At 39.8% G+C, this 9,443-nt stretch overlaps 1 protein-coding gene across 1 annotated transcript; it reads left to right on the top strand.

Annotated features, from left to right (window-relative positions):
* Window positions 1-5,472: 5,472 nt before the first annotated feature.
* On the top strand, window positions 5,473-7,718 carry LOC140923747 (putative beta-lactamase-like 1). Its single transcript, XM_073373817.1, has one exon. The coding sequence runs from the start codon at window positions 5,534-5,536 to the stop codon at window positions 7,262-7,264; it is 1,731 nt and encodes a 576-aa protein (XP_073229918.1). The 5' UTR covers window positions 5,473-5,533; the 3' UTR covers window positions 7,265-7,718.
* Window positions 7,719-9,443: the final 1,725 nt, after the last annotated feature.

The raw sequence follows: 9,443 nt of genomic DNA, 5'->3' as shown, positions 1-9,443 counted from the left end.
CTACCTACCTACCCACCTACCTACCTACCTACCTACCTACCTACCTACCTACCTCCTACCTACCTACCTACCTACCTACCTACCTACCTCCTACCTACCTACCTACCTATCTATCTATCTATCTATCTATCTATCTATCTATCTATCTATCTATCTATCTATCTATCTATCTATCTATCTATCTATCTATCTATCTATCTATCTATCTATCTATCTATCTATTTATCTATCTATCTATCTATCTATCTATCTATCTATCTATCTATCTATCTATCTATCTGTCTGTCTGTCTGTCTGTCTGTCTATCAGCCTATCGATCTATTATCTATCTGTCTATCTATCTATCTATCTATCTATCTAAAATGCATGCTGTGTATACAACTCTAAACATTGTACTCTTACTATCTATCTATCTATCTATCTATCTATCTATCTGTCTGTCTGTCTGTCTGTCTGTCTATCTGCCTATCTATCTATTATCTATCTATCTGTCTATCTAAAATGCATGCTGTGTACAACTCTAAACATTGTACTCTGAGACTGTACGGAGATATTAAAAGTAGATACTAAGCAGCTATGGAAAATGTCATTACCTTCATGCGATATTGATATCTTACAAAACGGACAACAAATTCAGCAGGAATACGCGCGAACTGAATTAACTGTGTGTTGTATAAGGTTCTGTTCAACTTACACTATTTTCTTGTGCTGAACATATACTGTACCGAGCCGTATCTTGGTGCGGTACGAAGAAGCTATGTATATTTATACTGACAGAGTCATGGGCCCCTGATACCGATAAGAATCATCGTTCAATTTTTCGAGTGTAGAATCCCTGAAAGAGTACTCCTCAATGGAGCAATATCAATATGTAGAAGGTTTTCAAAGGTTTCACACCGGTTTGAGGCTAAGATGTGCGGCCTGTCTCTCCTTGCAATATTTACTTTTTGAGTATATACATTATGACATGCAACACTCGTTTTGTATTCCAAACGAAAAAGTAGTATAACAGCACCGGGGCCTTTGACAACAAAACTCATCTCCAAGAAAGCGAGACTCAACGCTACTAAGAGCGTTCTTGTTTTAATAGAAGTGTGATGTTTGTTCTGAGGTTTTATTTTGCTTATAATGCATAGATTTAGCCAAGGCTAAAAGCGAAGCTCTCGGTAATAATATACTTATAGTTTACTCAAACAAAAAACAAAATCGTGTAATGCTAAACCGCGACGGCAACGAGAACGGCAAAAAACAACAGGTCTAATTAGCAAAAAAAAACAACAACTTTGCACGTGCAGAAGACTTTTTTGCACATTGCTTTGTTTTCCACGACTACAACATGAAACTTCCTACCTACACGTTTCATGGAAAAAAATTCCGTATGTGTTCCCGTTCGCTTTTCGCGAAATTTCACCCCGGCTGGACGTACGTACGGATGATTTTGTCAGGACCAAAATTTCTTGGATGCATAGATCAGGGGCGAATCTAGGGGGAGGATGCAGGGGGTGCGCACCCCCCCCCCCCCTAGAGATGACCTGCGGTTTTCTAATACAACTGGTATTCGGCAAAAAAAAAAACTATGCGGTTTATTGGTGTTGAAGTAGAGCAAGAGACGAGTGCACCCCCTCCTAGAAAATATCCTGGATCCGCCCCTGTAGATAACCAAATTTTCTTACCCATGGTGCTTCGAAGGGCGCGCATGCAAGAGCTCTGCTAATACCCAGTTTTTGTTTTTGATTTTCTCGTTTCTCTCGTCCTCGTGCATGGCTGCACAAGGACGCTAGTAGCGTTACCATCACACAAGCCAATTCTTGATATGCGACGATTTCGTTAAAAAAACCGCCGACTTACTGGAAGACGCGCGACAAAAGCTACGTAAAATAGGCTATTTCCGAGTTGTTCAAGCCCCTGTTTCAAGAGGGTCTCAATGGGGTGGTGGCTTTTACGGTTATCGGCTAAAATTTTGGCTATTTTACGGCTATCGGTTAATTTTTTTCAGTTACGGTTAACAAAAAAGTTAAAAATTAACTTCCTTTGTTTCAAAAAGTTAAATATTAATTAACCTGTATTTTTTGTATCTTTAAATCGAAATAAGAGGGTCTGGATGGGGGGAAGTACAAATGTCAGTTGTCAGTTAAAATTTCGGCCATTTGTCAGGTGTCAGTTAAATGTTGGGCTTTTTGTCAGTTGTCAGTTAAATGGTTATTAATGATTAGCTATGAAACTTATTTGGATATTTTTAATGCAACATTTGGCTTAAAAGGCACATATAATGTACATTAAACATTAAATTCCAAAACTGATGCAATAGTACCTTAATTTTTAATCAGTTTTGCTATTGTAAGCATTTCAAGTGGCCCTCCTTTTTCCCAAGTCTTGTGTTACTCTCCTCCACTTAAACGTTTTTGCTGGCCAGAGTCCAACATAGCAGCCAATCATTAAGCCAATCAAAATTTATAACATCACAATATTGATACGCATTATGCGTGAGTCGTACGACTATGGACTAAAGACAACGATCTCACGCATCAAGGACAATTTCTCACGCCTGACTCACAAATCCCTCATTCTGATCAGCCATTCAGAGGAGCGTAAATTTGAAATCATAGGTCATTTACAACAGATGATATATGACACACATGGGTTTTACAGTAAAATCATTGACGAAATATGACACTTAAGCGTCTTACTGCTAAGATTACCCCTAAAAACGCACATTTGATCACATTGTCTGATGAAAGGAGTGGAACAATGCTATTTAAGGTCTTAAAAACGGGTGTAGAAACTAAGGCCGGACAATCAGGTCCTTTTGGTTTTGTCAGTAAAACCCAAGGCAAATGTCAGTAGTCAGTTAAATTTTCGTCTATTTGTCAGTTGTCAGTTAAAATTTTGGCCATTTGTCAGTTGTCAGTTAACCCCACCCAGACCCTCAAATAAGGTCTTCAGATCATCTCGGGATGAAACAAACTATTCTTTTGAAAAATTTTAATATTTGATAGATCATTCTTTTTATGAAGTATTTCACTTTTAATATTATTTTGTACATAAAAATGTCAATAGTCAATTTAAAAATAATCTTTGTGAAAAAGCAAAAGCGGACACGCAAACGCCCAACTCAAGGCCGGGGCGCGACATTCATTATAACAGAAATGGCCGTTTTCATACTAGAGACGGATTACTCGTGTGAGACGGGTTATCCGTTTGATGATTCGCGTCGGGTAGGTAATACTTCGTAATTTGAAAATGGAATAGTATTAATTTTGAATGAACAATCCGCCTGACTTTATCCGTCAATTTCGACGGACAGTTTCAAGACGGGATTATCCGTTCCAGATAGCCTGTGTACAGCCGCCCCCTCTCCTCAGAAAAAATAGGAGAAGGGGTGTCTGTGAGGAGGGCGATACTTTACACAGGCTAGTCTCAGACGGATAATCCATCTCTAGCTCTAGCGTGAAAACGGCCAATAACAAAATTCCCGTGTCCGGTGTTTTTAATGATAGCGAAGGACTGTACGGAACGACTGTCTACCGTTGCCTTGTCCGTAGGCCTCATTATTCCGCGCGGCTAATGCGTTTCGGGTCACGTGGTACTAGCGAGTTCGCCATCGAAATGCCTTGACCGAGATTGCGTGGGAAGACGCCGTACAGGGACGGCAATGTCTACCGTAGCGTCAGAGAAAAACAGGGAAATATTGTTTATCGGCAACGCGTTTTACAAACAGTGACATCTCTGTGTGTTGTTTCACTAGTGTTTTGAGGGCACGACCTCCTGAAAATAGCAAATATTAATCCCCAGCAAGAAGCCACACTTTCGCTATGGAAAAAATTAGTTCCCCGAGAGAGTGGAGGAAATGGAGCCTAGGTCTTGGTCAACACCTAAAAGGCGCTTCACCTAACGTACGTACGGAGTCTCACTAGCCGGGAAATAAAAAACGCAACCATAAGTGAGTTTTGTAACTCCCTTAAAAGTGGCAAATCTAGGGAACAATTTCTTTTACGGTTAACTCTTTTTTACTCGATTTACGGCTAACGGTTAAAATTTTTCAATTTTTACGGCTATCGACTAAATTTTCGGCCTTTTTACGGCTATCGGTTAATCCCATTGAGACCCTCTTTCAAAGCCAGGTTGAGTGCAAAGCCATGATTTTTTACTGTCATCAAAATAAACTCATTTTCGCAAGGAAGGTTTTGCACTTAGCTTCCTTTAAAAAGTGAGAGCTGTTGAAACCGGAAATGGCCTGTTTGGTTTTCTAAAGTATTGTTAATAGTATTCATTTCATTCCAAGGCTTGGTTACTGGTTAGCAGGCCTGGTTACTTCAGTATAGTGTGCAGTAATCCAGAGCGCAAAACTAATCAAGGACAGATCTGAGACTCGGACACAATTAGAGCCGTTAAGAACGTGTTGATAACTGTATTGTACTAGAAATATTAAAACGTTGTGTTAATAACTTTTACCTAGAATTGCAATAGCGGTAATTTGTTTGCTCAGTAACTATAGTAACTAGAAAAGGGCTAAAACATTGTCCAGCATGCTCAGACACCAGTATAATTTAGTAGTTTCACGCAATTCTTTATCCATAAGAATTGTTTTGGGCTGCTTTTATTTGCTCATTTTCTATTTTGAGAAATTCTCAACTTGAATCTGGCGTTAGTCGTATGTGTGATGCTTATATAATCTCTCTATTACCCAACTCCAACTGCATAATTCTTCATGCCAAACTCAGCTCACCCAGTAATTGATTAATATTATACTTTTTCAAGGGGCTTCAAATTTTGGAGCATTTAAATGAAACTTTAGGTGCCCGACATATGCCCGAGGGTACTTCCTTGTAATATGCTCATGGTGATGTGACGCGGGATGGCGTCGCATTTTCACGACTAGATTGACTATCTTCGATAGTTACTAGATTGAGGTCAAACATTTTCAGGATTTTGGGAGTAACTGGATATTCCCGGGTGGTAGTCAAGTTTCGAATCCGCCGTGGCTGCTGAATAGAAGCACTGAAGACTCATTTATACAGGTTAGCCTCGGCCTAAGGTAAATATATTCACAATTTCCAGTCAGAAGACGGCCTGTGTAAAACTGTAAAACTCAAATTCAGGTATCTTCTCCCCGATTTCTCTGAATATTGACGACGAACCCATAGCAAAATGTTTCTCTTTAAACATTGAGTTTTATTTTTCTGTGAGGTACACAAACGAACGCAATTTTTTTTTTGTCAAACACTGACTCTGCGATTTATGCATATTTATAAGTTATTTGTGCTGAAACTCGTAGCCATGTGGTTGGCTAAGTCTAATTTTGTGACTATCATGATACAATGTTAGGTTATGTTAAAAAAAAAAAAGCTTATGACCCTCATAAACCGCATAAGGGACACCGATGAGTCATGATCTTCCTTTAAACATATACGTCATTTCTATTTGTTTATTTATTTCGCAATTGATCCCTTATTTTTTTTAAATTACATTCTGCTTTTGCTAAAGGCGGACACAAAAGTCACGCACTGCGATTTTCCCTTTTCATCCTTACAAGATGTCTGATGTTCAAGAAGTTCCATATGCGAAGTTCGGAGGCCAGAAAAAACCTTTCAATACCCTAAAGATATGGAAGTTATTGACCTTTATTTCAACCTTACTAGCACTGGCAGTTACAACGGCGTTTTTGACGCACAAGATGGAGAAAAACGGAGAACCCGTATCTGAGAAAAGCACCAGCACAGCTTACACGCTTCCTTGCCCGCAGTTTCCCAATCTGTTTCCGTTGCCCAAACCGACACCCAAGCGATTAGCAGACGTGTTTGAAAAATTGGAAGTAGTGTTCAGTGCGGCAGTCGATGAAAAGTCTTCGCTACCCGCAATTTCTGCTAATGTTTTTTACCAAAATCGTATCTTATGGAGTGGCCATTTTGGAAGCAAGGTGTACAAACAGCCGGAAATGAAACCCAATGGGAGCACTGTGTACAGGATTGGAAGCGTGACAAAGGTGTTTGCTGTCCTTCTAATGTACAAGCTGTACGAAGAAGGAAAAATCGCTTCAATTGATGATCCTTTGAGCAAATACGCTCCCGATTTTGCAATAAAAAATCCTTACACAAATGAGAACATAACACTGCGCGAGATCGCTAGCCAGATGTCAGGTTTACCTCGCGAGGCCCCTTGTATGTATCATTGCAGCAGAACAAACTCCAAAGAGCAACTAGCACTATTGACGAACCGCACACTAGTGTGGCCTCCCTGGAAAACCCCTTCATACAGTAATCTTGGATATGCGCTGTTGGGTCGGCTATTAACAGAAAACTTACTGCCGAATAAAACATTCGAGAGCTGGACAATGGATAACATCATAAAACCGCTTGGAATGGTGAACACGGGATTTGAAATCACAGACGAGGTAGAAAAGAACATGGCTTACCCTTATCTACCCGGAGGAAAGAAAATGCCTTTTACGAATTTTGGGTGGTTAGCCCCGGCGGCTCAAATGTACTCTACAATTGACGATCTTGCTAAGTTGGGAATGTTGTTCGCTCAACCTGACAAGCAAAAGCTGTTCAAGCCTGCAACCCTTAGAGAAATGATGACACCCAAAGATATTACCCCAGACGGCGTCACTGTGTGGGGGTCCCCGTTTGAGATGCTGTTTAAAGAACATTTCCTTATTCGAACCAAAGACGGGAAAAGCGACACTTACAGTACTAAGTTTATTGTCATCCCTGAGTTAGCTCTTGGAGCTAACATTCTAATTAGCACTGGGTACTACGGCCACTCGACGGCCTCCCAGCGTGGAGTTTTGCTTTATAATCGCCTTGTTGCGGCCTTGAACGAGACCCTGTTCGAGATACAACGCTTGTCACATTTTCCAATTGATCCAACACCCTACCTTGGAAAATTTAATGTCACTGAAACCGATCCAATATCAGGAAAGAAGGTGAGTTTCATTGTCAACGTTAAGACCGTTGAAAACATTCTACGCTTCGATTATCCCAAGGCATTCAACATGTGGCAAGAGATACGGTACATCGGGGAAAGCTTGGTGTTCCAATCTAGATATCGTACGCCCGGGATGTCTTGCTTATTTGAACGTGCAGGAACTTTAAGTGCTCTCTACTATGAACCCCTGGCAAAAGATAATTTGTCGCCCGGTTTTCATATTCCGGAACGTCTGATTGTTGCGACGCGATTGACAAACACAACAGAAAGTTTCTCGGAGGAATTTGAGGATAAAATGGAGAGATTTACTGTGAACCAGTTCAAGAGCGCAATTTAAATGTAGAGGAGCCATCCATGCAGAGAAGTTAGTGACAATAGAACGGACCGACTTCGCTTCACTGTAGGATTGACTTTTGAGCTCCAATACTGAAGACTCATTTATACAGGTTAGCCTCGACCTAAGGTAGATATATTCACCAATTCCAGTCAGACGACGACCTGTGTAAAACTGTAAAACTCAAATTCAGGCACCTTCTCGCCGGTGTATCTGAATATTGACGAGGAACCCATAGCAAAATCTTTCTCTTTAAACATTTAGTTTTATTTTTCTGTGTGGTACACAAATGAACGCATGTTTTCTTTTCTTTTCTTTTTTTCAAACACTGACTCTACGAATTATGCATATTTATCAGTTATTTGTGCTGAAACTGTAGCCATGTGGTTGGCTAAGTCTAAACCTTGTGACTATCGTGAGGCAATGTTGGGTCATGTTAAAAAAAAAAAAAAAAAAAGCTTATGACTCTCATGCACCGTATACCGAAGACCGATGAGTCATGATCTTCCTTTAAACATTTACCGTAAGCCCCTCCTTCCGGCCTCCCCTCCGTTTATTATCATCCCTGAATTGGCTCTTGGAGCCAGGATTCTTGTCAGCACTTTTCACTACGGCCGCTCTGTAGGGTCCCAAGGTTCTGTTTTGCTAGACAATAGGCTTGTTACGGCATTGAATGAAACCCTGTTCGAGTGACAACGCTTGTCCCACTTCTCAATCGATCCAACGCCCTACACTGGAACTGATTTAAGATCACCAAAACCATCGATTCAATGTCAGGAGAGAAGGCGAGTTCTACTATCGCCGTCAAGGATGTTGAAAACATTCTGCGTTTCGATTACCAAAACGATCTTGGTATTCCAATCTAGAGTCCGTATGCCCGGAATGTCCTGCTTAGTTGAACGTGGACGAACATTAGCTACCCTCTACTGAACCCGTGGGAAAAGATAATTTGTCGCTCGGTTTTCAAGTTCCACGAAGTCTGATTATTGCCACCCTACTGACGGAAACAGACGAGCGAAAGGATTTACTTTAAACCACTTGAGGGGTTGATTTTAAATGAAGAAAAACATACCGCACGTGCATCAGTGACAGTGATACGTTTAATGAATCAACAAGATTGTCCGATTCCTCCTAGATAAGAAATCCGTCAATAGACCTTTATGTTCTCTCAGGATAAAACTGTAATTTTTGAAAAAACATAACTATAAAAACTTGGTTGCCATGGTAACGTCAATATTAACGAACACGTGACGACGTCCTTAAAATGTTTCCAGATAACTTTTAATAAAAAGTCACTAAGTTTGGCCATCATACTTTCAACGGTTTGGAAGTAATTCAACTTTAGACGATTTTTTTTGAGGGGGGGGCGGCTTTAAAAGACTCCCCCTTCCCGTCCCCGGTCTGAATAGTGTAAAGACATTTTTCTATGCCACAAAAGCAATTATAAGAACTTTTAGGTGGTTTTTTTACACTAATTTAGATCGATCATTCTTTCTCTCGGATTGATATATGGCATGATGACTATAAGTACGAAATAACGAATGTATTAGGACTCTTAATAGACAATATACAAATACATATTAATTTGACCGTAGCCCTAAGGTATACATTTCAAATATTAAACATCCAAAAATTGTGATTTGTCTGTCATTCATTATTGTTTACACGATCTTCCTAATTTCAAATCGTTTTCTTTGTATTTGAAAATTGTCATCATCAAATGTCATCTCCGATGGGGAATAATTTTAATTCCCTTCTGAGATGCCTTATCTTTTATTGCTAGAAAATTGCTTTCTTTTCATGAAAATAGTGCGGAAGTAGATTTTTTAATCATTAAACTCTCATTTTCTACGCAGCGGACTCTTCCTCTATATTAAATCCGTCTATACCTCTCCAAAGGTGTCCCTCATTATGGCAAAAGAGATTAAACCTCATTTCAATAGGCGCAGCAATTCAATTCCGGTAAAAGCGTGTTTACACTTCGTGGGAGTTTGCCTTAGGAAAAGAAACAATTTCATGAATGTTGAGAGGTGCAATTGATTTTTGTTTCAGTATAAGTTTGCATCCAGCGGAACAACAACTCGTTGTACTTGTATGTTAGTTTAAAAGGCAAAGCTTCTTCTACTTTTCTTTTACACCATTTCTAGATGACTGACTCGTATCTTAATTTTGGGGTAAATGT

Source organism: Porites lutea, chromosome 13, assembly GCF_958299795.1.
Source record: "Porites lutea chromosome 13, jaPorLute2.1, whole genome shotgun sequence".
In the NCBI taxonomy this organism is placed as follows: Eukaryota; Metazoa; Cnidaria; class Anthozoa; order Scleractinia; family Poritidae; genus Porites; species Porites lutea.
Note: the sequence above shows the minus strand (reverse complement) of the source record. Positions and strands in the feature narration are given on the sequence as shown.